Here is a 27,677-nt window from a genome sequence, read left to right as displayed (position 1 = left end):
TTTAATCGTGTGTGTGTGTGTTGTAATGTTTGATCGATCCCACTGTTCATTGGTAAAAGAATAGCCCAGCAGTTGGCGGTGAGTCATGATGACTAACTGCCTTCCCTTTAATCTTACAGTGCTAAGTTAGGGACAGCTAGCGCAGATAGACCTCTGGCAGCTTTGCGCGAAATTAAAAAACTAAACGAATCGTTTGTTTGATGCATATGACTTGCGAAAGATCCCATTGTAACAAGTACGTAATCCATTGCTGTAGTTTAACAACTAGGAAGTACAGGTGACTCGCGACGAATGAGTGCTGCGTAGTTCTAAATGAAATCTGCTTTTCCCCTCGCATGAGTAAGTTCTACGTTTAGCTTTGTTTCTTTATTTGTTTTTGCAAAGAGTTATTAACATTTTACAGTGAATAAATGTGAGAAAAATTACCTTAATTTTAGCTTTCTAAATCCTGTATTAATTCAAATTGTGTGTTTGTTTCTTTCCGCGAACTGATCCCACAAGTGTAGAGCATTTGTTGTTGTTAAAAGCAAAGCTAAGTAATGGGTCCTCTGTGCTCAGCCAACAGCAGATATCAGAACTCGATTTTTAGTTATAAGCTCTCAGATTCACCATTAGCCACCAGAGGGGTGAATTTAGCAGAATAAAAGGTGGTACATGGACTGGGTGTGATCCATATAGTGTCCTTATCTACGTTACCTAGTACTCTTATTAATGGAGTTCCGAAGGAAGCGGCACCAGGAAGGTCACCCACTAACAGTGGGAGGGGTCGTTGAACCTCAGTCTACAATAGATTTCACTTCCCTGGTTTATTTCGGGAACCATGAGGCACCATGTCTGAAGCTGTGTTCAAACCCCCTGCTCACAAGCTAACGGATCCAGATTTGGCGTACGTGCTCGGGTGCAATGGCTGAGTGTCTTTTGTTATTGTTGTTGTTCGGGCATGGTGTAAAAGTACATTGATCTAAAAGCTATGATTGTAGGTGTGTACAACACTGGTGTAAAAGTACACTGATCTAAAAACTATGATTGTAGGTGTGTACAACAGTGATGTAAAAGTACACTGATCTAAAAGCTATGATTGTAGGTGTGGACAACATTGGTGTAAATGTACACTGATCTAAAATCTATGGTAGTAGGTGTGGACAACACTGGTGTAAATGTACACTGATCTAAAATCTATGATTGTAGGTGTGGACAACACTGGTGTAAATGTACACTGATCTAAAATCTATGGTAGTAGGAGTGTACAACAGAGGTGTAAACGTGGTTTTCATTTTGTATAATTAATATGGGTTATGGTAGTTTTCAAGTACAGTATTAGAGCGTTTTGATAACATTCGTAATAACCATTTGGGATTTTTGATAGCATAAACCCGGCATCAGGAGTTTTAAAAAAACATCGCTTGCTAATACAACAAACAACTAGGCTAGAGGCGATACAGCACACAAGGTTACAAGCCAGTTAATAACACTGAACTTTAGTATTCAGCTTGCGTAAGTTATCATGTGATGTACAGGAAATTTCTGTAAACAGAAATGAACTAGTTCGTAAATATGGCGGATATGTAAACATTGCCCGAGAAGGCTAGTGGTCCGATGCAATTGCAATTCTGATATTAATTTCATTGTTACTTCACAAACAAGTTTAGCATATACTGGGGAGAGTCTTCTTTTGTTACTTTCGCCATGACTTTACGAGTGGTCGACGTTTCGTTCTTTAATGTCGAAGCTATCATTTCAACATAGAAATCAAAAAGTTGTCCACCGTGTTTCTTATAAAGTGAAAATCAAAACATAAGTCTATAATTGAAAACGTGGAACGCTCTTTGTCACTGTTTGGTCCATATCACACAAACCGTTCGTCCTATTTAAAGGTTCTCATGTACGCTTAGCGTTAAACGTCGGCCTGACGTATTTTGGTTTTCAGATTTAATTGTTGGTGGTCAGGGGGTTCGTGACAGTTCCCTATCATATTTCGCCGAAAGTAGTCTTGTCAGTTCTTCCAATGAACTTGTGATACCAGACAACTGTCCAACATATTATTTTACTGAAACTGCATAATAGTTGAATAAATATCTAAAAACACACACGTACACTGTGTATTATATTCTCCTATTTCGGCTTTTCATTTGAATTAAATTTGAGATTCACTTGAATAGACTGCCAACAACATATTTGCACTTTAACGCGATTTAATTAGAGTTGTTCGTTTGAAGTGATTTTTATATGTGCACGGCTTCGCGAACTTTTAACTTTGCTGGTTCACACAAGGTAAAACCCAAACATAATTTTTGTGGTACTTTCGAATGTGTCAAAACGTTTTATTGTTCACATTCTTCACCAATTTAGTAAAGATCCAATAAAGCTGTGACACGATTGCTCGGTCTGTGCTGTTTAAATGACCTTTGGCAAGTGTCTTTTCACACTTCTCCTGCACACGGGCTTCAAGATTCGCAGCTAACCAGATGTTAGAAAATATGGAGGTGTGGTCCAGTGCGCAGCAAGAAATATATTACGTCTCAACTTACTTTTAGCTGCTTTTCAAAGCTGGAAAGTTGAAAAGAGTGAACACCACTGGATAACACAAGTTTCGATAGTGTGATTTCTATAAGAGCGACTAGGCGGTTTCCCATCATGTGGCTCAACTCGTGACCAGGCCTACCAGGTAAATTGTATAGCTTGGATCTCGTAAAAAGTTAAACATTATGGCCCAAGAAATAAAAAATGTAATGTTAATCCTTATTCGCAAGATTATGGCATAATTTTTATGCATGCTGACTTTGAGAAAATGGTTTTACATCCTGAAAATTATAAGTATAGAATATGCGCATTACTGAGACCACGTAAAATCTATCGTATTTTCAATATCGATCTACACCTGACTGAAATTCTATATATTGTATTTCCATTTTCCACTTTAATAATTAGACAACTTTCAAACGAGAGAGATTAGTGGTTGGTTTGACTTTGTTTCACTCATATTATTAAAGTTATAAAAAATTGACACAAACCCTCAAAGGCAGTTTTAGTTTAGGGCAGTGTTCAACCCAGGTCTGGAGGTTCTTTTTGGTTCAAAGTGAAACTCGTTTCATGTGTAACTTTAGTAACCAGAGATGAAAAAAATTCTGAAATATGTGATGGTTCCTTTATTATCACCATAAATAAACATTTATAGTAAATTTCCTCTGATAAATACGAAAATGTTATTTCCGCATGTATGTCCAATATTACAAAAGAAATTATATAATAACGTGCTATCATCAACGAAAGAAGAAAAATAAATAAATAGGCGAGGGGAACTCCAGCGGGAGTAGGGATTAGCCCCTAGAACTCTCTTTTCCCTGGCTATGGGCTAGGTGCCATAACTGTATTTTTGCTCTTTGTTGATATTTATTTTAACTAATTAAAAAGAACCCCAGTGGTACAGCGCTATGCCTATGGACTTGCACTGCTATAAACCGAATTTCGATACCCATGACGGTCAGACAACAGACAGCCAGTCCATTGTGTAACTTTGTGCTTAATTACAAACAAAACAATTTAAAACGTTGGAAAAACCATTCTTTGAGAAGGGGAGAACATGTCCATATTAGGGCCATAACACAGGATATTATTATATTGTATTAGACTTGGAGTCAGTCCATACTAAGTTTGTGTTTATGACATCATCTAAGCCTAGTTAAACGGGTATGAAACATTAGCACATTATTCACAAAGTTTACTTTTAGATGAATTCAGTTTGACTTATATTAATAACGTGTAAGGTAACTATTATTATGGGATATTGCTGCAGATTTTGAGTTTTTAATTAAGGAAATACAGCAAATGATTTTTATTAAAATTATTTGAAAATTTAAGGAAGCCTTCTAGATCAGTACCGAGTTTTTTAAATTGAGTATCAAAAACAGTCCTCTAGGTCAGTGCCGAATTTTTATATTGAGATTCAAAAGCAGGCCTCTAGATTAGTGCAGAGTTTATACATTGAGTCTTAAAAACAGGCTGCTAGGTCAGTGCAGAGTGACTGTAATAATCCAGCACTCCCAGAGAATAGTCTTTCACACATCACTTGAGGTTGAGCATTTGGAATTTATATTAAAATATTGGCAACTTATTAATATGGTTACCTTACAATTAGTCCCAGACAAAATAGTTAGGTTAAAAACAACAACAACTGACAGTCGAGAAATGAAGGGAAATTAAAATTGCTCTTTACATGTAACTTGAGAAACACTAAATACCTTTATACAGATCGTTAGACCTTTATGATAGCTCAGAAACAAGTTTTGGAAAGCAGGGGTTTGGCGAGTTTAATGTATATCAAGGATGTATTGGAAAATAATGTTTGTGTGTCTTCTACTTTATGAACTAACACACAGTTAACAAAACTGTTAATCACTTGTTAACCTGATATTATGACTAATATAACACCAAACAAAATTTGTTCTATTTCTTTTCATATACATTTCTGAAAACGTGCACTTCCATATATATTTATACATACAGATCCAAAGTAAGGTCTTTTGTTTACAGGTATTTGTTAATTAACATGTCGGAAAATGTGGAGTAATTCGCAAGTTATGTAGTCCACTGTTTTGCTACCTTTCTCTCTCTGGGGATCAGCGTCATGTCTGGGGGTTATAACGCTAAAATGTAAGTATTCGATACCCACCGAGTGCAAAACACAAACAGTACGTTTAGCCTACTGCTTAAACTGTTGACCTTGATCAAAATATAGATTAACCATTTAGTACCACGTGATTGGTGTGACGACGTAATTCCACTTAAGTTTGTGTCTTTAATACTTCATTGGTCATCAGTTATTTATATATTATAGTTCTTGTAGTTACGAAAATGTTTGGATTTACGAAAACCTGAAGTATTTCGTTTGGAAATCGTACTTTATTTTCAGCCCGCCTCTTCTCTGCACTTCGTGTCATCATCTGTAATCCAAAAGAACGTGTGTGATTATTATGCAGATTTATTAGACAGATCCACTGCGTGGTTTGTAGTCCATAATTTTGCAAACGTTGCATGGTACTTAATGTTTTCGACATTTTCTGTTGCGGCATGTTTTAACTTGAAACAGTTGCATGCCCTCAGACCCCCGTAAATATTAGCATACCTGTTGGCATTTGATCTTAATAAAATAGACCCCTCACTATCAAATATTCAGCGTATGGGCCTGAAAATACCTCGTTTTGAAACAAAAGATCAGATTACGGTTTGGTTTAAAAGCTAGTTGAGTGAAACACAAAGTATATTGTGATTAGCAGTAGTTACGGTTAACATATACGCGAATTACACAGCTTAAGTCTTACATGCGCGCTAATGGCTTTTTCAAGAAAAGGTTTTTTTTTGTTTTTGAATTTCGCGCAAATCTACAAGAGGGTTATCTGCGCTAGCCATCCCTAATTTAGCAGTGTTAAACTAGACTTTACTAGGGGAAAGGCAGCTAGTCATCACCACCCACCGCCAGCCCTTGGGCTACTCTTTTACCAACGAATAGTGGAATTAACCGTACATTATAACGCCCCCACGACTGAAAGGGCGAGCATGTTTGGTGTGACTGGGATTCGAATCCGCGACACTCGATTTACGAATCGAGTGCTTTAACCACCTGGCCATGAGATACTTTATGTCTACATCGTATCTTGGGTCTACATCGACCCAATCAGAGGAGTAGAGAGAGATTTAAAAGAGTCCGTGAGGACTCGTTAAATTTCACATGTTGCCGGAGCTGTCATTAGGGCCAAGCAAGCTAGGCAGTTCCCTCTGGACACCGCGCTTAAAGTTAGAAATACAGTTAAATATGCTGAATTAGGGTCCCTAATTTAAAAGGAATTTATTCTATATGCTCAAGTTGATTTGATGGTAGCCAAATAGAAAAGGTACAAGTGGGCTGGCATGTTTTTGCCAACCATCGAGCGCGTGCACGCACTTATATTGTGACGTCATGTGGTTTCGAACAGTTATTTGACTTACAGAAAAGGCCTTCCTCTAGCTATTCTGCCTTTGGGTCTCGCAAACTGTAAGGTCAGCTCTGCATGTGGTTTAGAATGTAGAATTGAATTAAAGGAATGTTTAAAAAGTTAAAATATTAATTTCAGTCATTATTTAAAGGGAATTAAGTCAGTAGCTCAAAAACCAAAATGTTTTTATTTGATACTCATTGTGACTTATGTATGATGAACTTTGAACTTAATTCGTGAAGCAATACCATCAGATAAGTTAGTTTATATAATTTTTCACATTCCTACTCTTATAGGGAAGACATTTAATTTCTTCTGCTACTAAAAGTTTTTACTCTAGAATTAATATTGTAAACGTACATAATTTGCTTTTTGTAGTTTCCAAATTATTTGAATTGCGTTAACACATATATATTTCAATATATTTTAGTGAAAATAATTACATTTTAATGAAGTTACATAAGTAAAATCATAAGGAAGGACTGCGTTAAAAGCAGCAAATCCAAACCCCTGACTAATTACATTGCTTAGCATTTTTTGTTTGATTTGTTTTTGTTTCGGTTTGTTTTTAAGTTGAAATAACAAATATATATATTTACGTGCAAAAATTAAGTGTAATGAATGGATGGCAATATAAAACATGCAGAAATAAGGTAGGGATACATAAGTAGCCATATCTTTCCATAAACAACTTGTATCTGCAACTAAATGTTTAATTCCTGCAAGTTGTGTTAATTCTGGTTTGAATAAAATCATATAAACTGAATAGTACTATTTTACGCCTTGTAAGACGCACCCTAATTTTGGAATCACAATTTTAAGAAAAAGTTATTTTGACTCAACAACCAACACCTTGATGTAACCTTTTGTTTTGGCAAATGACATGTTTGGGTGCGATAAAATCACAAACTGTTATTATATAAAAACATTGTGCTGTCATCTAGCGACAATACATTAAAGTTTTACATGAAACTTAATAATATATGTTTATAAACTGAAATCACTGCTAAGTTGTAGTTTTCTCCACAAAAACGTGTAGTATGGGAACAGAATAAGACTGTTGTTACAGAAGCTGTGAAACAGCCAAAATTAGCAGTTGGATGTTCAAATAAGACATTAACCAACTGTAACAGGTGTTTGTAATTATCACAAAGTAATATTTTGAATGTAGAGGGGACATTATTTTCATGGTTAATCCTTATAGAGTTTCAGTGTATCCTTTATTACAGAGGGAGACAAATCTTATAGACGAAATTTCATAAGAACAAAGCAATTATTGTTGTTAGTGTTTGGTTATTATAAGAGCTCAACAATAGAAATAGAGTTAACTTTCAGTGTTGTTTTTTTCCATATTCTATGCAATTTAAGAAGAATATGAAAAGAAATATATGCAGTGAACTTGTGTTTGTAAAAGTTTTCAGATTTATTGGTTTTCTAATGTTTCACAAGCTTTTATTATTTAAACATTAATTTTTGTAGTTTTTAATATTTAGTTGTTGTCTAACTTCCATAAGAACCAAAATATTTCAGTCTTTAGTTGAGCTATTGCTAAATCTTTTGAAGAAGATAAAATCAAAATCTAGTGAAAAGCTTAACTGCATCTAAATATGTGCATATAATTTAATAGATTATAAGTTTCCTTGTTTGTATCAAGTTAAAGTAGGATATTTTAGTTTAAACACACAAAGTGACATATTTAGAAATATCATAAGGAATCTCTTATAATCAACCACTACATATTTTAATTTGTATATATATTAATAGCTAAGATTAAATTTTACTCCAATATTAAATTATTATTAGGTAAAGAATTTCACCTTTGTAAAAGTTGCTATAATTGAAGAGAAAGTTATTAGAAGAATATTTTTCAAACTAACAACTTCACAAATGTATAACAATTTTGAAAAGTTATCAGTTTAGAAAGGGTGCTTTCAAACTGACTTCACAATGTTATAAAAGTGTTTAACAGATATGTCAGTTTAGAAAGGGTGCTTTCAAACTGACTTCACAATGTTATAAAAGTGTTTAACAGATATGTCAGTTTAGAAAGGGTGTTTTCAAACTGACTTCACAATGTTATAAAAGTGTTTAACAGATATGTCAGTTTAGAAAGGGTGTTTTCAAACTGACTTCACAATGTTATAAAAGTGTTTAATAGATATGTCAGTTTAGAAATGGTGTTAGAAGAGTGGTTTCTCAAACAAGACCCAGTATCAAGGACTTTCAAATATTTCACTATTCTTCTGAAGAAAGAGTTTGAGTTTTGCTTGAAATTATTACAACTTTTGTATCTGGTCCCGTGTGTTGGTTGCTTCACTGGAAAATATCATTAAATTAATCAGAATTAGTAATAATTATAAGTTTTTCATATGTTTCTTTGTAAATATATTTGTTATGTAACTAGTTCTTACATGTTAATATTTACTTAGTGTGAAATGGATACTCTGACATGTTTTATATTCAGGAAAATATCTTTAAGGACTGTTAAAGCACCAATATCAAAGTGAACTAGCACAATAATGATGAAAAGTAATTGATAAAACTAAACAGTTCAGCAACTGTTGTTAATATTAGGTACCTTAATTGTTGTTTCTAAGGAGAGGCTTGGACTTGAAATGTTTAGTCAAAGTTCAATATTGCCATTTGTTGTTTAGTGTTTATTCCGATCAGTTATTTTTTATTGTATGAGTATATTTTTTTCATATGTAAATCATTTTTTGACTAACCTATAAGTAATGTCACTGGATGAACCACGTCCTAATTAGATTTGGTTTTAGTTTCATTTTCAATATTGTTTTCTTGTAGAAAGTTTTGTACATGTTTCTTTTACTTAACAGTGTGATAAATAATAATCATGGTAAAGAAGGCTAGTTCCCCTCATTCACCTGAGTTATGTAATACAGAGAAAACCATTAAACAAGAGTATGCTGAAGATTCAGTTTCAGATGAACTTTTGACCACTGGTCAGGAAAAAGATATCCAAGCTAATGCTCATGGATCTTCATGTATGAGGGCATGTAGTGGTGTTAGTGATTCTCTAAGTCGACATTCGGATAGTTCTTCAAACGTTAATTCTTACTTGTCAATAAATGGTGAATATGATACGTGCTCATTGGCGAATAAATGTATTGAGGAAGGCCTAGATGATGAAAATTCACCAACTCAGTCCATAGTCAAATTAAGCATAAGCTTGAAAAACTCGGAAAAACACAAAAATGGTAATGCACAAAAAGATGAAACTCAAGTTTTAGAAGAAAAACAAGATTTGGACTTTGCATTCATACAAGACACTGGATTTACTGTGAAAATAGCTGTTCCTGGTTTGGAACCGTTTGACATTCAGGTTAGTGATAACACAGTCATTAGTTCTATCAACTTCATCCACAACCACAAATGTTTTTGTGTAGGGATATTTCAGAAACATATTTCACTAATAATATATTTATCTTTAAATTCTACCAAACATTTATATATGCTTACATAAATCAAAATGTTCCAAGTTTAACCCAGTTTCCAGTTTTTCAAAATTTCAAACATGAAGTGGGTTTTAGTGCTTGCTGTAAGCACAAACCTTGAGTTTGAGTAAACTAGAGAATTCATGAAAAATGTTTTCTGTTGAACATATAAGTCCTTTGTTGGAAACCTCTGATAATTTATTTGGTTATGGCACTTTTAAATACACGTTTCTGGTTCTTGTTTGTTAGTTTCAGGGAGATCAGAAATGGTAAATATGACTGTTACACCTTAGAGACCAGCATTCTTGTTTGTTAGGTCTGAAACATGTTCTGTAAAATGTTGTGAAAGATACTTTATTGTGTAATTTAACGTGTACCATTGTCACTGTAAAAGGATTATTAGCTAGGACTTGCTTGTTGAGACATGGCTGAGATTAAGATGCATCTTATGGAGCACCCATTAAAAAAACTGGTATTGAGAATCATGCACATGTGCTACTACTACATGTAATTGTGTAGCAATGCAAATATTACTTATTTCCATGCCTTGAAAAAACAAAAGTTCTAATCATTTGTAATTACTGTTTTTAGTTTTATTTGTGCATGGACATTTTTTACAATGCATGATGACATTAAACCTTTACACTACAAGGTGGTTATAAGGCCTTCTACTTGACTAGGGGTGTAACTGGGAGGTGACAATACAAATTGAGTTTAAGCTGCCTGGGTATGATCATCATGACAAGCAGGACATGATGCAGTGTTACGATTGGTTATAAGGCCTTCTACTTGACTAGGGGTGTAACTGGGAGGTGACAATACAAATTGAGTTTAAGCTGCCTGGGTATGATCATCATGACAAGCAGGACATGATGCAGTGTTACGATTGGTTATAAGGCCTTCTACTTGACTAGGGGTGTAACTGGGAGGTGACAATACAAATTGAGTTTAAGCTGCCTGGGTATGATCATCATGACAAGCAGGACATGATGCAGTGTTACGATTGGTTATAAGGCCTTCTACTTGACTAGGGGTGTAACTGGGAGGTGACAATACAAATTGAGTTTAAGCTGCCTGGGTATGATCATCATGACAAGCAGGACATGATGCAGTGTTACGATTGGTTATAAGGCCTTCTACTTGACTAGGGGTGTAACTGGGAGGTGACAATACAAATTGAGTTTAAGCTGCCTGGGTATGATCATCATGACAAGCAGGACATGATGCAGTGTTACGATTGGTTATAAGGCCTTCTACTTGACTAGGGGTGTAACTGGGAGGTGACAATACAACTTGAGTTTAAGCTGCCTGGGTATGATCATCATGACAAGCAGGACATGATGCAGTGTTACGATTGGTTATAAGGCCTTCTACTTGACTAGGGGTGTAACTGGGAGGTGACAATACAAATTGAGTTTAAGCTGCCTGGGTATGATCATCATGACAAGCAGGACATGATGCAGTGTTACGATTGGTTATAAGGCTGATCATCATGACAAGCAGGACATGATGCTGTGTTACGATTGGTTATAAGGCTGATCATCATGACAAGCAGGACATGATGCAGTGTTACGATTGGTTATAAGGCTGATCATCATGACAAGCAGGACATGATGCTGTGTTACGATTGGTTATAAGGCTGATCATCATGACAAGCAGGACATGATGCTGTGTTACGATTTAGATTTACCAGAACTTATCACAATTATATTGAATTTCATAAACAAAGAAGAAAACATTTACTAAATATTGATTTATTTTGAGAATCAGCAAATATATATAGTTTCATTTTGTTGCAACAGAATTAGCCAAGTCATCTTTGATTAAAGCCATAATATTTGTTTCTGTTTGTTCTTTAAATGGAAGATGTAAATGGTTTATACTTGGAAGTGGAGAAGGTACTGTTTATTAAAATATTCTGATTATGCTCTTTAGGTTAGCTCTGTTGAACTCGTTCAGGAAATCCACCAGCTGTTAATGGATCGAGAAGATACCTGTCATTATACCTGCGTGTCTCTACAACTGGATGGTACCACTCTAGACAACTTTGCAGAACTTAAGAATATAGAGGGACTAAAAGAGGGCTCTCTGATAAAAGTTGTAGAAGGTAAAATGATTTAATATTACAAAGCTGTGTAAATGTCTTGATAATTATTTTTTGAACACCATAGTGCTCTGCTTGGTGTAATAAACATGTACGTAGTTGTACCTTGTTTAAACGCAAGTTTATCTATTGTTTACATAAAAGCTTATTTAAAAATTTCCCTTTCTTGTAGCATATATTAATTACAGTTCTTTAAACAGAGCCATTGGACATAAGAGGTTGGTACACTGATTTATGCAGCTAATCCCTGTACTGAAAAGCTAAACATTGATGCATTGTTTCAACATTTGTAATGATAAAGTATGACAACTAGGCTTACTGTTTAATGCACTTCCTTTGTCTTAGTTTATGCAACACTACTCCTTTATTGGAAAAGGATATTTTGATTTGATGAAAAGTAATTAACTAATGTAGCACCAGTTTTACAGACTTAGTATATATGTGTACTAACTGTATACTGCATCATAATAATGTGTTTTGTACAGTTGAGTAACAATTACACTGAATGTGTCACTTTACATTAAATTTTGTGACAGTTTGTGTGACTGTTTTTGAAAGCATTGGTGGTATGTACTGTGATAGTATTTTACTTGGTAATATTAATGCTAGTAAATAACTGATTGTGGCATTTGGGTATCTTGTTAACAGCTCTCATCCTTGCATCGTTGCTTTGGTTGTCAGTGTTTTTAATCATTCATAAAATCAAGAACACTTTATTGCTAATTCACTTGCTTTTTCTGGAAGCTGATGTTCCAGTGACAACATCATGATTTTTTGTCTTAAAATTGACTTATCGTACTCTTATAAACCTGCTGTGTTGCATGTAAAGAAACGATTATGTGATGTTATTTGTTGTAAACCTACCTTACATTTGTAACTTGGGGTTAGGTTAATAATGAATCCTCTATTCTAAATGTTTCAGTATTGGCAAGTATCAATTTTAAATGACTTGTGTACTGTGCATGATCCAAACATGACTTTGATATAATTATCTAGAGCCATACACGACAAGAGAAGTTTGTATTCATGTTCGACATGTTCGGGATCTCCTCAAATCTCTTGATCCTGCTGATGCCTACAATGGGATTGACTGTGTTTCCCTCTCCTACCTTAATGTGCTAACTCAAGGTGAGCTAGTTTAATACTTGTGTTTTTGATCCACACACTTATATCAGGTCATCCCATAAGTAACATCCTAAAATTTAATACAGAAAGTGTATCATCATTTCTGTCTTTGTAGAAGGCTTTAATGACTAAAATATGTAGTAGGACATGTATAAAAATGTTCAGACAAATAAACTAACCCAACTCCACTTTTTCAGACCATTAATAAAAAAGATGGATGTGTCTGAGGAGCACATTAAGCATATAATGCTTTACGAGTTTAAAAAAGACAATAGTGCAGAAGAAACTATGTGAAACATTCATGGTGTTTATAGTGTAGGATCTCTTGATGCAAGAAAATATCAAAAGGTGGTTTCAGATGTTGAGATCAAGTGATTTCGACTTAAGTGATGTGCCACATTCAGGTCGCCCTGTTGAGTTTAATGATGACTTGCTGCTGGCTGCATTTGATGAAGATTGTGCTGTAACAGTTGAAGAATTTAGCACAGAAGCTCAATTCAACCCATTCAACAGTTTACCATCATCTGCAACAACTTGGAAAATGGGTCCCCCATGATTTGACAGAAGCCAACCTTAGAGCAAGAGTGGACAGTTGCACTTCTTTGCACTTTCATGAATGTAACTTCCCCATTTTGGGCAGGTTAGTAACTGAAGATGAAAAATGGATATTTTATTATAATATTAAGCACCATATACAATAGCTCAGTGTAGGTAAACTGGCTAAAGCACAGCCCAAAATAGACCTCCACCCCAGGAAAGTCTTGTTAAGCATTTGGTGGGATATTGTTGGTGTGATCTACTTTGAGTTGCTGCCATTCAGTGTAATGATTACATCAGACTTCTGTTGTCAACAGTTAGAGTGCTTGAATGTTGCATTGAAAGAAAAGAGGCCTGGCTTTGATTAGTCATAAAGGTGTTGTGTTATACCAGGATAATGCATGGCCCCATACAACAAGGATCACATCTGCAAAGATTGAAGAGCTAGACTTGGAAACACTTCCACATCCTCCTTATTCTCCAAACCTTGCCCCATCTGATTATAATCTTTTCCAAAGTTTGCAGAACTATCTTGATGGATAAGAGCTTGGAACACATGAAGATGTCAAAACTACCCTCCCTACATTTTTTTCCTACAAACCCTAAGAATTTTATAGAAGTAGCATTCAGATGCTTGTGAATCATTGGCAAGAAGTAATTAACAATAATGGAACATACATTATTGATTAACTAACGTTAAAAGCGTTTGAATTACTCTTTCTTTTTCTGAACCTAAAATTGGACATTACTTAAGGGATGACCCAATATATCAGTGTTAGGAGAATATAAGGGTGTGTTGTAATAAATATTAAAACATTTTAATTGCTTTAAAGTTACACATGTATTAAGTTAAACAAGACTGGCAATTTGTTGTTAGTGTTGTGGGAATTATAATGAATTATTGTATAATTTTAACACTTTCTTCTCTATAGATTATTTTAAAACCAAATTTATGTATGAATGGTGGTTTTTAAAGGCTTGTAAACAAGATTAGAAAATTGCCTGTTCTTTGTTTATAAAACATACTCACTTGGTACCAAAAACATAACCTTGAGAAACCATTAACTGTTCTTATTTCAATGATAAACAAATCGGTTGTGATGTATTCCGACATCAGAATTTAACATTACACATTTATATCATGGTTCTTGACTTCAATAAATATTCATTTATTTTTTGAATAATTTCATAGATTTTGGTAAGTTCATATTAGGTTAGTATAAGATAATATTTTTAAGTTACCCATACTTCTGTTTTAAAGCATTTTGAAAATATCACAAAGACAAGACACTGGAAATTAAATAAACTAAATACATAATACCAAAATTAATGTTTTCTTTGTTCAATGTAATTTTCCAGGTGAAAATACAAAATGTATGATTTCTGGTTAGTATAAAATGAAGTACTTGTGGCACAGATGATGTATGGAGTTTCAACAGAACTAGCAGAAGATTTATGTATAAGGAATTAAAATATAAAATCAAGTGTAGCACAACTAAAGTGAACGTATAAACAAGATAAATAAACAAACATGTAAGACTCCACACACAATGTGACATTGTAATCATATGCTACTTTCAGTTATTATAGTGCTGACTGTTTTTTGTTGACACTGCATATGCTGTGTTGTTATATTGTTACAGTGTTAAAAATTTCCTGTTGGTTTTAAAACGTTCTGCTGTTTTTTCATTGTTTTAGTTAAAAGCTTTTATAGATTATAATGTATTCTGCTTGTTTTGTTGTTTTAATGTTAAAGGTTTCATATTAGTACTTCAAATGTTCTGTTATTTTTCACTGTTTTAGTGTTGAAGGTTTTTATGTTAGTAAGCTTGTGAAAAATTATTTTTGATATTTTATAAATTATTCAACTTATTGATTTTGTATTTTGTATCCTGAAGTACATAATAATTTTCTGAATATTATTTTTCTATATTTAGAAAAAAACAAAAATAAACCTAATTCTATTGACTATACTCCTCCTGATTATATTATGCCAGAAAATAGAGAACGTTCTTTGATGCCCCTCCTACCTGAAGCTACAAAACAAAAGGTAATAAAAGTAACAGTTGTAATAGTAACACTGAATTAAATGATTACAAGTTTATGCCTTGGTTATATTATGAATTATTGTCAAAATAATTACGGTACTATCTTTGTTAAAAATTAAATATTTCCTAAAAATAAAACGATCATGTTGTCATCTTTTTCGTGTCAGTGCTTGTAAACACACCAAATATAAATAAGTATAAATTGAATAAAATACACACTTTATAAAATATATTTTATTCAATTTGAACTATATGTGAAACAATTTTTGAGAAAACATGGATGAAAGATTGTTTAGCAGTGGTTCAGCTGTGTTTTATAAAACTTTATCCACACAGTAAACAAATATTTGGTAAAAATGGAATTTGTTATCAAAAATAGTATTAAAGTAGTGTAGATGGTAAAAATAAAACTAGTTTAACATCTTCATTTCTCTCTCTTATTGTACCTTTTGAACAAAACAACTAATAGAAGAAAGAAAGTGTAATTACAGTAATGTTTATGATAAGTGTAATATATTTCAGTGGATCCCAAAACCCAAGCACTTTTGAATAGCTGACTACTGTTTTTCCAGAGTTAAGACTTTTTCAACTCTTGAAGAAGAAGAATCAACTGTTTAAGAACATTTCAGTTTTATGATTTTCTGAAAGCTACTAATTTTTTTTTGTAATTTTTTGAGCTAATTCTTTTAATGTGGTTGCGATAAATAAAATACACATGTATACGTTAAATTTATTATGTTTATTTAATTGAAATTTGCCAGAAGAGTTCACACTTTAAGTAGTTTTGAGATAAAGTTGTTGTAGCATATAAAAATGTTTGCCTAAGCCTAAAGTAGTGTAATAATCTTTTGTCTACTAATATGTATTTTTATGAACTTGCAACTTTTGTTTTTAGGACAAATTTCTTTTTTCTAACTAAAATGGGTACATTACTGACAGTTCATACAATAATTAAAAATTAAGTTTTTTAACACGTTACACACACATTACTTAAAATAAATGAGAAAGAGAGATATATATAAATATGGGTGGCCACCTTTTTATATGTTGATAATAGGAGGTGTAATAAGGTTATAACAAGATATTTCATCAGTAGCAGCTTGTATCTTTGATGAAATGGTTTATTTATTTAATATATTTAAGGGTCTCCAGGCTCTCAAAGTTTTAATGATAAGTGAGTGGAATCCTCCTCCAGGGATTAGAAAATTACATGGTAAGAAAAAAAAATTACTTGTGAAACTGTTTTATACTTCTGAACATAATAAGTGTATTTCTCTTTAAGAACTGACCCACCAGTAAGGTTACAAACTTACAATGCTAAGTTCCAGGATTTAAGTCCCTACAGTGGATAGATAGCCCACTACGTATTGTGAGAGAGGCAGCCAATTCTTTGTGAATTGCTTTCCCAACTAAATGTGTTATTCATTTATTTTCAAAAAGATCATTTTCATTCTAAAATACAATTTAATAAAAGATACATTGTTTTAAATGTTTACATTGAAATTCTCCCAATTTTCTTTTGAAATTATGATATTTGGTGAGAAATGAAATTCTTAATTCTTATGTTTATAGTGCATTTTCAATTCTTTCTTGTAGATTTAAATATAGGTTTTTAGTTTAGTTTAGAATATTTAGTTTGGCGTAAACGTTTTTAGATTATCTTATGAGTTATTTTAGTTATTTATAGACATTTTTGTTGCTTTTTTAATTATTTTTGTATATTAAGATATAATTCTTTATAATAAGTGTTTGCGTTGAGATATAATAATTATTTATCTTTTTCATATAACATAAAAATATTATTTGTTTAATATTATAATTACTCATATAGATCCTTACTATACATTGTGATTGAGTATTGCTTTATCTTGAAATGTGAAAAAACATTGAACTTAATTAAGTCTGTATTGTGTAATTTGATATTTTCATGCTAGGAGATTTGCTGTACCTTTATGTGGTTACACTGGAGGATAAACGAGTCTATATCACAGCATCTACTCGAGGCTTCTATGTTAATCAGTAAGTTTGTATTTGTGGCTAGTAAATATGTAAATAAATGTTTGAAATTTTGCAAATTTATAATTTATATTTTTAAAAACTTTTGTAACATTTTACTTACTACTTCTTAAGTTGGAAACAAACTTTAGCAGTGTTGACATGTTTTCACCTTTTTTAAGTTTCAGCTTTATTGAAGTAGTCTCAATAATAAATTGCTTCATAGAAATCTTTTGTTATTAAAGATTGTATAATAAAAGTGGAACAATATTTCCTGTTCTGTGTCTTGAAAGGTTTATTTTTGTTCATTTTTCAGGACTACAGAAAAAGAATTGAATACTAGGCCTGCTAACCCTAAACATGTTTATCATTCTTTAGTAGACCTTTTAGGGCAGGTAAGGTGCTGCTTTTTTATAAATATTGAAATAAAAATGTATTTCATGATAGCTAAACACCATTTTAAAGAATCTTCTACATGTTAAAATAATATTACATAAGTTATAGAGAAAAAGCATCACTGTTTTTATTTGTCTATTTAAAAATGTTTGTTTTTAATAGAATACAGGCTTATATGGGACTTTAATTATAATAACTTCCACAGTTAAAAAGTTTATAAATTGGACCTTTAATTTAAATCAGTCTTCAGAGGATTTGAATTGCTATTATCACTGCAGGTTTTGTTAGATTTTTTTAGTGTTTGTATTGTGAAAGGGTCTTTTGGGGGTATTTAAAATGTTTTCAATAATGTATCATTTTCTATTTGTTGATGTTAATCACCTAACAAATAGTTATAAAAATAGGTATCCTTATTATTTGAAAATATGTTTTTTTTTCAGATTCCTGTTCTTGTACAGTTAAGCTATAGGTGTAAAACTAGGTATAATTTTCCCATGACTTGTAGTTCAGTAGTCAATATGAACATTTGTTTGTCCAGATAAGTCCTGCTTTCAAGAGAAACTTTGCAATAATTCAGAAAAAACGAATACAGCGACATCCATTTGAGCGGGTGGCCACATCATACCAGGTTTATACATGGATAGCACCTTTGTTGGAACACACTGTTGATTCTATCCGTGCAGAAGACGGTAAACAATATTCTGGCAATTAGGAAATATCCCTTTTATTGTTTTCAGTTAAAGAATGCCTGTGCATTTATCTTGGTTTACTAATTACATAAACCAATTCAAACTTGTATTTAAGCAAAAGATTTCATTAATTTCTTTAGGAAAATTAGGTCAATGGAAAAATTTGGGTTTTCATATAGAAACTAAACCCCATTTAAATCTGCCAAAATATTTTGTTGTGAATCTGAAAAGATACCTTTAAAATCGAGTGTTTTTGTGAAAATTAAAATTTGTACAGACCTGCATGGTTGCTTTTTGACATAGTTATCATTCAGTAGAAACCAGAAATATTGATGGTAAATATAATTATTCAGTTAAAAGGTATCCCATCATTCCTTTCATTTGTTAACTTGTCTGGTGTAGAATTACTCTGTTTTTGTGTGTGCACATCTATGTTGACAGACCTTACTTCCGTCAGAATCGCTAAAATGTCTCATCTCAATAATGAAGAAATAAAAAAATATGAGTTAATGAGTATTTGAGAGGCTATATTTTACAAGCAGTTTATGTACTCTTGTTTAGGCTTAGTAATTCAAAGTTATGGATATTGTTTTTGATTTTTGACAGGCATAAATATGTTTTTAGATGTGAATGTGTTTGTAGATATGAATATTTTTAGATATATGTTTTTTAAATATTAATGTGTTTTTTAGATATGATAATCTTTACAGTTTTGGATCTTCTTTTTTCAAAATTTGTTTCTAAAAACCTGTTTTAAATATTTGTAAATTTATTACTAATATTTTTTGTCTTAGTCTTAAAATTATCGTTAAATAGAAATATTTCTCACAAATACCTATTTTAAAACATTTATTCAACAAATGGACCAGTATCAAAGTTTTAGAGTAGATGAGTATATGATTACAAAAACAGTTATTATGAATAATAATTATACCACAGCATTGCACAAGAGCAGGTATTATTAGATTATATAAAAATAATTTTGATTTGTGAATATGGGCTACAGTCAGTTTGAAGTTTTTATTTGTTACCAAATAGTGGTAATCTAGACGACAGTAAATGTACATATTTAAATGTTTTGCAATAAACAAAGATGAATTAAAACTTACCATTTCTGAGTAAGTTGTTAATATTTCTTTTTAATTACAGCCTTTTCTTCTAAACTTGGCTATGAAGAACATATACCTGGGCAGACAAGAGACTGGAATGAAGAACTACAGGCAACTCGAGAACTTCCTAAAAAGACTCTGCCTGAAAGACTGCTCCGGGAACGTGCAATTTTTAAAGTTCACAGTGATTTTGTTATAGCAGCAACTCGGGGAGCTATGGCTGTAGTTGATGGGAATATCATGGCAATTAATCCAGGAGAGGAAACAAAGTGAGCATATTTGTTTCATTCCCAAGATTCGTTTTTGATCAAATTCGGTTTAGAGTTAATCTGTAAGGTGAAAAGTTATTCTACCATAGTTTACTATAGATGTGTTTCCTGCAACAGATTTTTACGTATTAATGATTTCAATTAGCCTAAGACTGAGTTAAATCAGAATTTAAATTTAGAAGTTAAATAAATGTCTATATATCACATTTATGATATTTGCCAACAAGATTGATGTACACAGTTTCCTTTTTAAATAAAATATATATTTTAACATACAAGCAACAATACTACATACTATATAATGTTTAGGGATAACAATGGACCTGTTGGTCCATTTCAGGTGTTCCATCCTTTAAGCCAAACTAAAACTATTAAATAAAAAATAAAAAAGTTTTTAAAGCCAGCTATTATCATCCATATATCTGTCAAGCTTTGTTTTAAACTATCTCAAATTTCCTACCTCCACAACATTCAAAGACAAACCATTCCATAGGTCAAACACCCCATTTAATAAATAAAATTATCTTAGCTGAAGATGGCTTATACCTTTCCTAAATCTATATTTGCATCCCCTAGTTCTATAATTCTTGCTGTTAACTATGAAAAATGATGGTGCATCAAAATAATCGATTACTTTTACAATCTTAAACACTTCAATCAGATCCCCTCTAACTCTTCTTTTATTCAAGAGAAAACACTTTTAAGGATCTTAATGTTTCCTCTCATGACAACCACAATTTACAATAACAGTTATTACAGTTATGCACAAACATTTTACAAACAATATCAAGTCTTCTTTCTGTTCTGGAACTTTCTCGATGTCTTATCAAGGGTTCACAGTGGGTGAGTTACTTTTGAGTTGAAAGAGTTACATTTCACTTAACAGGAATCTAGCTAGCTCTGTGTATTTTATTTCTCACCTTTTCGAGTTTTTCGTTGCTGAGGTTATATAATGTTTTCATAAAAGTAGTAATGTCTAATGTGAATATTCTGAAATTGAACAATTTGTAATGTTTGAAATCTACAAATATTCCTGGTCAAATATCAAAAGTTCACAATTAATAAGCAGTAATCACAGTTATAGATTCTGAAGTTCATAGTGTACTAACTATAACAAATAAATAATACATACTGTCTCTTGGAATATTGAATTGGTTACATTCATAGGCATAAGGAGAGTTTATAGAAATTTCAACCTATAACAGTGTTGACAATATGCCAGCATTTATGTACATATGTGTATATTGTCAATTCTTACACTCGAGAATCTTCTACAACTTTAAAGAATAGACAGGAATATGCAATACAGATTTAACAGTGAGAATTTGCTGTTTGACAAAGAGATGAAATAAAAACTTATGATACAGCTTATTGTTTTTAGGTGGCGTTTTTTTTTGTTATACAGTCATGTGAAAAAGTTAGGACACCCCATGAAAGCCTGGGTATTTTTGTAACATTTTTGGATATACATATATTTAACCTCAATTTCAACAATACTGAGAGATTATAGGCATATAAATAAACAAGTAAAACTGAAGAAAAGACATTTCAAGATCTTCTGTAAATGTAATTCTACAAAAATGCATATTCTAACTGATGTAAAAGTTAGGACACCCTACCCCCTAATAGCTAGTATTACCCCCTTTGGCTGAAATAACTGCAGTGAGACACTTCTTGTAGCCATCTATCAGTCTCTGACATCGGTCTGAAGAAAGTTTGCCCCATTCCTCAATGCAGAATTCTTTCAGCTGTGAGATGTTTGAGGGGTATCTTGCATGTACAGCCTGTTTCAAGTCACCCCACAGCATTTCAATGGGATTAAGATCTGGGCTTTGACTCGGCCATTCCAGGACTCTCCATTTCTTAGTATTCAGTCCGTCCATGGTGTATTTACTGGTATGTTTTGTGTCCAGTTCCGCTTCAGCTTTAATTTTCATACAGATGGTCTCACATGATCCTCAAGCACCCTCTGATACACAGTAGAATTTATGGTGGATTCTGTGATTGTGAGCTGTCCATTTCCTGCTGCAGCAAAGCAGCCCCAAACTATGACATTTCTACCTCCATGCTTCACAGTTGGTATGAGTTTCTTTTAGTGGAATACTGTATTTGGTTTATGCCAAACATGGTCTCTGTTCTGGTGTCCAAATAATTCAATTTTGGACTCATCTGTCCAAAGAACATTATTCCAGAAGTCCTGGTCTTTGTCTACATTCTCTCTGGCAAACTTCAGTCTGGCCTTGATGTTTCTCTTAGAGAGCAAAGGTTTCCTCCTTGCACACCTCCCATGCAAGTTAAACTTGTGCAGTCTCTTTCTGATTGTAGAGGCATGCACTTTCACATCAACAGTAGCCAGAGCCTGCTGTAGGTCCCGTGATGACGTGTTAGTGTGTTTGGAGACCTCTTTTAGCATCTTGCAGTCTGCTCTCGGGGCGAACTTGCTTGGACGACCAGATCTGAGCATGTTGGCAGTTGTTTTGAAAGCACTCCACTTGTTGACTATTTTCTGAACAGTGGAATGGCTGATTTCAAAATATTTTGGGATCTTTTTAAATTCCTTACCAGACTCATAAGCTGCTACAATTTTCTTTCTGAAGACCTCAGACAGCTCCTTTGCTCTTACCATGGTGCTCACTCTCACTTCAACAGTCAGGAGCACACCAACTAAATGTCTGAGGTTTAAATAGGGCAAGCCTCATTCAAAATGCTGAGTAACGATGAGTAATAATCATGTGCACCTGGTGTGATACATCTGTGTGTGAGTTGAGCCATTTTAAGTGGGAATAAATGTGGGGGTGTCCTAACTTTTTCCTCAGTTAGAATATGCATTTTTGTAGAATTACATTTTCAGAAGATCTTGAAAAGTCTTTTCTTCAGTTTTACTTGTTTATTTATATGCCTATAATCTCTCAGTATTGTTGAAATTGAGGTTAAATATATGCATATCCAAAAATGTTACAAAAATACCCAGGCTTTCATGGGGTGTCCTAACTTTTTCACATGACTATACAAACAGATTGAGTGGCCTATGTTTGTGTGATAAATAATAATTTCAAGAGAGTTGTAAAATTTATTCTTGATGTTTGTTTTCTTTACAGAATGCAAATGTTTATCTGGAACAACATTTTCTTCAGCCTGGGGTTTGATGTGAAGGACCATTACATAGAACTAGGAGGAGATGCTGCTGCCTTTGTTGCACCTGTAGGTTTAAAACCTGATAAATATTAATTTTGTGTTATTGAATGAAAAGATAATATGTTTAGGACTTTTTCTTTGTTTTTAAGATTTATCTTAAAAGAAAACAAAAGACTAATAGTTCTTCCCATCTTAATTTGTGAACAATCTTCATTCCACAGCTTTACTAATTTTATTTAATTGACTGGTGACAACTAATCTTTGTCAAGTTACTATTATTCTACTTTGACAGTTTATCAGTAATTCACCATTTAAATTATTAACATTTTGATTAAATTAACTGATTTAAGAATTACACACTATATAAAAAGTTAACTTTCAAATTACAATATGCTTTCATTAATCAAGAGCTTTACTTTAAAGGTGGCAACATAGTATAAACAATTCTGATTTTCTATTGTTAATGAAGTGAAGACAGTACTTCTAATGGTGGCCTAGTGAAAAAAAGTCATGAGAGGGTCTTGTTTTTCTAGTGGTACTGTGCTATAAAGAGTGTTGAGAGGGTCTTGTTTCTCTCGTGGTACTGTACTGTACAGAGTATTGAGAAGGTCTTGTTTTTCTAGTGGTATTGTACTGTACAGAGTGTTAAAGTTGTGTTCTCCTAGTGCTAGTGTAGATGGTACTGTAACTTTTCTTACGATCTGTTTCAAAGCATTTATCAAGTATAAGAAAAAAAAGGAAAAAAGTTAAGAATATAATTGGTGATGTCAGAATACTTTTTCTTTTCTGTATCTATTTATTCTGACTCCAGTTTGTTTTTTCTTGATTAGTCTAATGACCTGAAAGGAGTGCGAGCATACAATGCTGTTGATGTAGATGGTTTGTACACTCTTGGAACTGTTGTGGTTGACTACAGAGGTTACAGAGTTATGTGCCAATCAATAATACCAGGTATTTCATTGAATCTAAAACATTAGGTCAGTTTAATGAATTTTTTTTTTCTTATTTAAAGTTCATTGTTAGCAAAATCCTGAGGACTTCTATGACTTACATTTTTATTTCCATGTGTTTTTCATCACTGAAAATAATTTTAATAATTAGCTAATAATATTACTATTAACAGAAGAGAACTGATATATATTTATTTTGTACTTTGGTGATTTGTATGAATTAAATTACACAGGAATCCTGGAGAGAGAACAAGAACAGTCGGTGGTATATGGCTCTGTTAACTTTGGTAAAACTGTTGTCTCTCACAAGAAGTTCATGGAACTGGTATGTTGTTTTCTAATAACTATAAGCAGATTTACAAACGTTTTTAACGTTATTTTATTTTATCAGTTTCCCACAATAACTAGTTCCAAAGAGCATATTTCAGTAGATTCTCACTAAGTCACTTCTGCATGAAGAACCTCAGTTGTTTTTAGGAGTAAAAGACCAAGGCTACTACTTTAATTAATAGAAATTTGACTTCTCTGTGAAATAAAATATAATGATAATGTTCACACAAGGATACCATATTTATCAAGAAATCAAACAAAAACTAATGATAAGCCATTCTGCTTAGTGCTGTTTTGTTCTCTTCTTTATAAGAAAATGTTAAGAGAAACTCACTTATGTAGTGTAAAATCTAATTTCTTGTGCAAAGTTTAGTTCATAATTTAGAAATACCTGAAAAACAGAAACGGTGCTACCCAGAATTAATAAAGTTCTCTTTTGGTAATTTTTCTTGCAAAACAAAACTGTAACATTTCAAGTAAAGTAGTACTGGACATGAAACAACTAGTTTAGAACTGATAACAACAATTGTAGCAGTTTTAAGAAATGTATTACTCCACCTGATAACAATACTTGAAAGGTGAACAACTAAAATCATTTACTCTTTAAACTACTTAAGGTGGTCTTGATATCTTGCATTTGATTGATGTTTTCCATCATCATGTATAATTCTTTCTTTATTAGTGTCGATTATTTTTCTTTTGCTTATGTTTTTAAGCAACTTTTTTGACTTGCATCACCACCTTTGTTTTCTACAGTTGAATAAAGCTGGACAACATCTGAAGATTCTTCCTCATAAGTAAGAAAATAGTTTGTTATTTAAATGGTGATTACAAAGTATAATTAATTAAATGTATCTTTTCCATAGGTATATGATGGTTATAAATATTAATTTGTATTTCAAATGAATAAAAGTTTTAAAATAATTTGAATTACAAGGAATAATCTTTCTAATTTTTAAATTTTTAACAATCATAAAAATATTATTTAAAAAATTGTTCTGAATTTACTGATAAAATTATTTTGAATTTCAAATTTTTGAGTTTGGAATTTCACTTTCTTTTCTTTTTTTACTAAAAGAGGTATTTTGTTAAATGTTTTTACTGTATGATGTTTTTACTGTTAATTTGCCTTCAGCATATCATTTAGGTTTTATTAGAAACTTTGTTCTCTGTATATTGTTTTCTTGCTTGTTTATTTTTAAGTTTGTGTGTTTTTTTTGGGGGGGATTTCTCCACAGAGTTGTTAATGACAAAGGTGAAATTATTGAACTGTGTTCTTCTGTGGAATGTAAGGTAAGTTACAACACTACAGATAACTAACACGAATATGTCAGTATTAAAACCTGAAATAATTCAATGCTTAATTTTAGGCTAAAATTGCAACGAAAAGAATTTTGGTTTCACTTGAATCATGATGATTGAGGATTGTGGAATATTCAAACTCTAATATATTTCTCATGTAGATAATAAAAAAGTTTGGAACAAATAAAACCATAGTTGACAATATCAACTATGACAGAAAGAAGAGTACTTTCATATCAAATATCAGCAACCTGGTAAAGATTTGTGGTAACAGCTTAAATTATTGTTCACAAACAGGTAAGATGGACACAGTATCCAGTGAAATAATGTCTTTTCTTCTTGAACTGCATATTAAAAATAAGTTTCATAGGGATTATTATATCTTGAATTTCTTTTTCCACATACAGGTCTTCACTGATCCACTTTTGCATTAAATTAACTGTTTCTCAGCCTTGAAACACGGAAAGTTTCACTTGTGTATGATTGATATACGTATATTAATGCAAATCTACCCACACAAAAACCAAGTTTTTCTTCTGTTTTTACTTTTCAGTATTTTGATCATGATATCAGCAACCATCTCTGTGTTTACGTATGAAAACGCTTTTACTGACCAATATATACACATTTAAACTGAATCTTTCTTCCATGAAAGCTCTGAACTAACTGTTATATAAACATAAGAAAGTCTGTATTACTAACTGTTACATATTTCTAGGGTATTATAGGTAATGATGGAAGACACTATATCCTTGATCTACTGAGAGTATTTCCACCTGATGTAAATTTCCTTACTTGTAAGTACAGATATCAATGTTTCAGTGATTTACATTGTGTTTTATTTCTTGTACGTGTGTAGCTGATACAAACAAATTAAAGAAAAAAAACATCTTAAAAATACAACTTAAATTGTTCAGTTGACTTCATTTTTGACACTTTACTTCTGTTTCCAGTGGATGATGAACAACTTAGCACAGAAGCTCAGTCTCTAGGGTTTCCCTGGAAACATAAACACAAGTTGTGCTGTCTACGTCAAGAACTTGTTGATGCATTTGTTGAGTATGTGCCACATGAGAAAGTTACCTGTTCACCACTATTACTTTCTCATTTCCGTTTTTTGTAGCATTTGTATAGAAATATTGATTGTAATGGATCATATATGCTACAGTGTTTTGTTAATGGTTAGTGTGAACTAAAAATGTGGAAAATAACTATTAAAAATAAAAACTTCATATGACAGATAACTAGCAAAATTATCACTGAAACATTATCTCTTTACTACAAAACTAGTTTTAAATATATTCCAAAAGATGTTGTATAAATCAAATTGGACTTGATTCCAAAAACCAAATAAGAAATTTATATTTTCACCTTTTACGTGATTGCTTAAAAATAAACATTTGCATTGTATTCTCCTTGAATCTCTTAACAGAGCTAAATACATGATGTTCATCAAATTTGCTGCCTATGGTCTTCAAGAAATTGGACTGAAAAATCTATTAAAAGACAAGGGAGAGGTTAGCAACAAAGAAATTGTATTCCTGTTTGTAGAAGTAATTTTTATTTGTATAGATTTAGATATATAACAAGACCAATACTAAAGATGTTTGATGTACAAGCAGGAGATGGTAATTATAAAATAATAAAATGCCTGTGACAAATAGATGAAGTGTATTACATATTTACTCAGTGATACAACTTTTACAAAATAATGTTTCATCAACATAGTGGTTGTTAACACAGTCAACATGAACAGGTTTTTTTTTTTATTTGGTGTTGCAACAACACTAGTTGTAACTAATTTCAAGTATCTTTAATAGTTTTTAAAACACTTTTTGTTGTGGTAACAAATGGTAATAGACTCCATTAGGTTTGGTTGAAATAAATGTGATGGTTATGATCATAGGATAAAAATGTGAAAGAGGAGAAGACAGTAGAAGTGAAGGAAGAAGGAGGAAAAGAGCACAATGAGAGAGAAATAAAAGGTAACAGAAAGAAAGACTACATATCTTCTGCTGATTCATGTTTCCATAACACCTTGCAAGAAAGTGAAGATTTAAGAAACATGTTTATTATCAACAGGATAATGAGTTGAAAAAGAATCAGTTGTCAATAGGAAAGAAATGGAAAGGAAAGAAAGTTAGTTCCTTCACAACCATTGAAAGGAAAACTAATTTATGTGTTAAAATGTATGTAATGAGGAAGTCAAAACTTGCTATGTATAGTTTGGTCAAGTATTTACACAACATATTTTTGGTAAAAAT

General features: G+C 32.3%; 1 protein-coding gene across 7 annotated transcripts in view; it reads left to right on the top strand.

Moving 5' to 3' along the window:
• Positions 1-250: 250 nt before the first annotated feature.
• The window catches only part of LOC143253585 (clustered mitochondria protein homolog), a 43,225-nt gene continuing 15,798 nt past the window's right edge, over positions 251-27,677 (top strand). Inside the window, exons 1-20 of one of the 7 annotated variants that reach the window (XM_076507668.1) lie at positions 2,468-2,665; positions 4,531-4,650; positions 8,807-9,312; positions 11,360-11,531; positions 12,525-12,656; positions 15,128-15,240; positions 16,382-16,451; positions 17,173-17,257; positions 17,550-17,628; positions 18,168-18,318; positions 19,468-19,696; positions 22,795-22,897; positions 23,662-23,782; positions 24,015-24,106; positions 24,868-24,908; positions 25,350-25,404; positions 26,132-26,210; positions 26,367-26,472; positions 26,846-26,930; positions 27,320-27,398. In XM_076507668.1, coding sequence (XP_076363783.1) covers positions 8,824-9,312; positions 11,360-11,531; positions 12,525-12,656; positions 15,128-15,240; positions 16,382-16,451; positions 17,173-17,257; positions 17,550-17,628; positions 18,168-18,318; positions 19,468-19,696; positions 22,795-22,897; positions 23,662-23,782; positions 24,015-24,106; positions 24,868-24,908; positions 25,350-25,404; positions 26,132-26,210; positions 26,367-26,472; positions 26,846-26,930; positions 27,320-27,398 — 2,281 coding nt within the window. In that variant the 5' untranslated portion in view covers positions 2,468-2,665; positions 4,531-4,650; positions 8,807-8,823. Of the gene's footprint in view, positions 340-2,467; positions 2,666-4,530; positions 4,651-5,746; positions 6,034-6,093; positions 6,228-8,806; positions 9,313-11,359; positions 11,532-12,524; positions 12,657-15,127; positions 15,241-16,381; positions 16,452-17,172; positions 17,258-17,549; positions 17,629-18,167; positions 18,319-19,467; positions 19,697-22,794; positions 22,898-23,661; positions 23,783-24,014; positions 24,107-24,867; positions 24,909-25,349; positions 25,405-26,131; positions 26,211-26,366; positions 26,473-26,845; positions 26,931-27,319; positions 27,399-27,677 lie in introns of those variants that run through there. The other 6 variants (XM_076507672.1, XM_076507673.1, XM_076507667.1 and 3 more) reach the window with 6 other exon arrangements.

The sequence above is a fragment of the Tachypleus tridentatus genome, chromosome 6 (assembly GCF_004210375.1).
Source record: "Tachypleus tridentatus isolate NWPU-2018 chromosome 6, ASM421037v1, whole genome shotgun sequence".
Taxonomy (NCBI): Eukaryota; Metazoa; Arthropoda; class Merostomata; order Xiphosura; family Limulidae; genus Tachypleus; species Tachypleus tridentatus.
The sequence above is the reverse complement of the archived record's forward strand: the minus strand, read 5'-3'. Positions and strand labels throughout refer to the sequence as shown.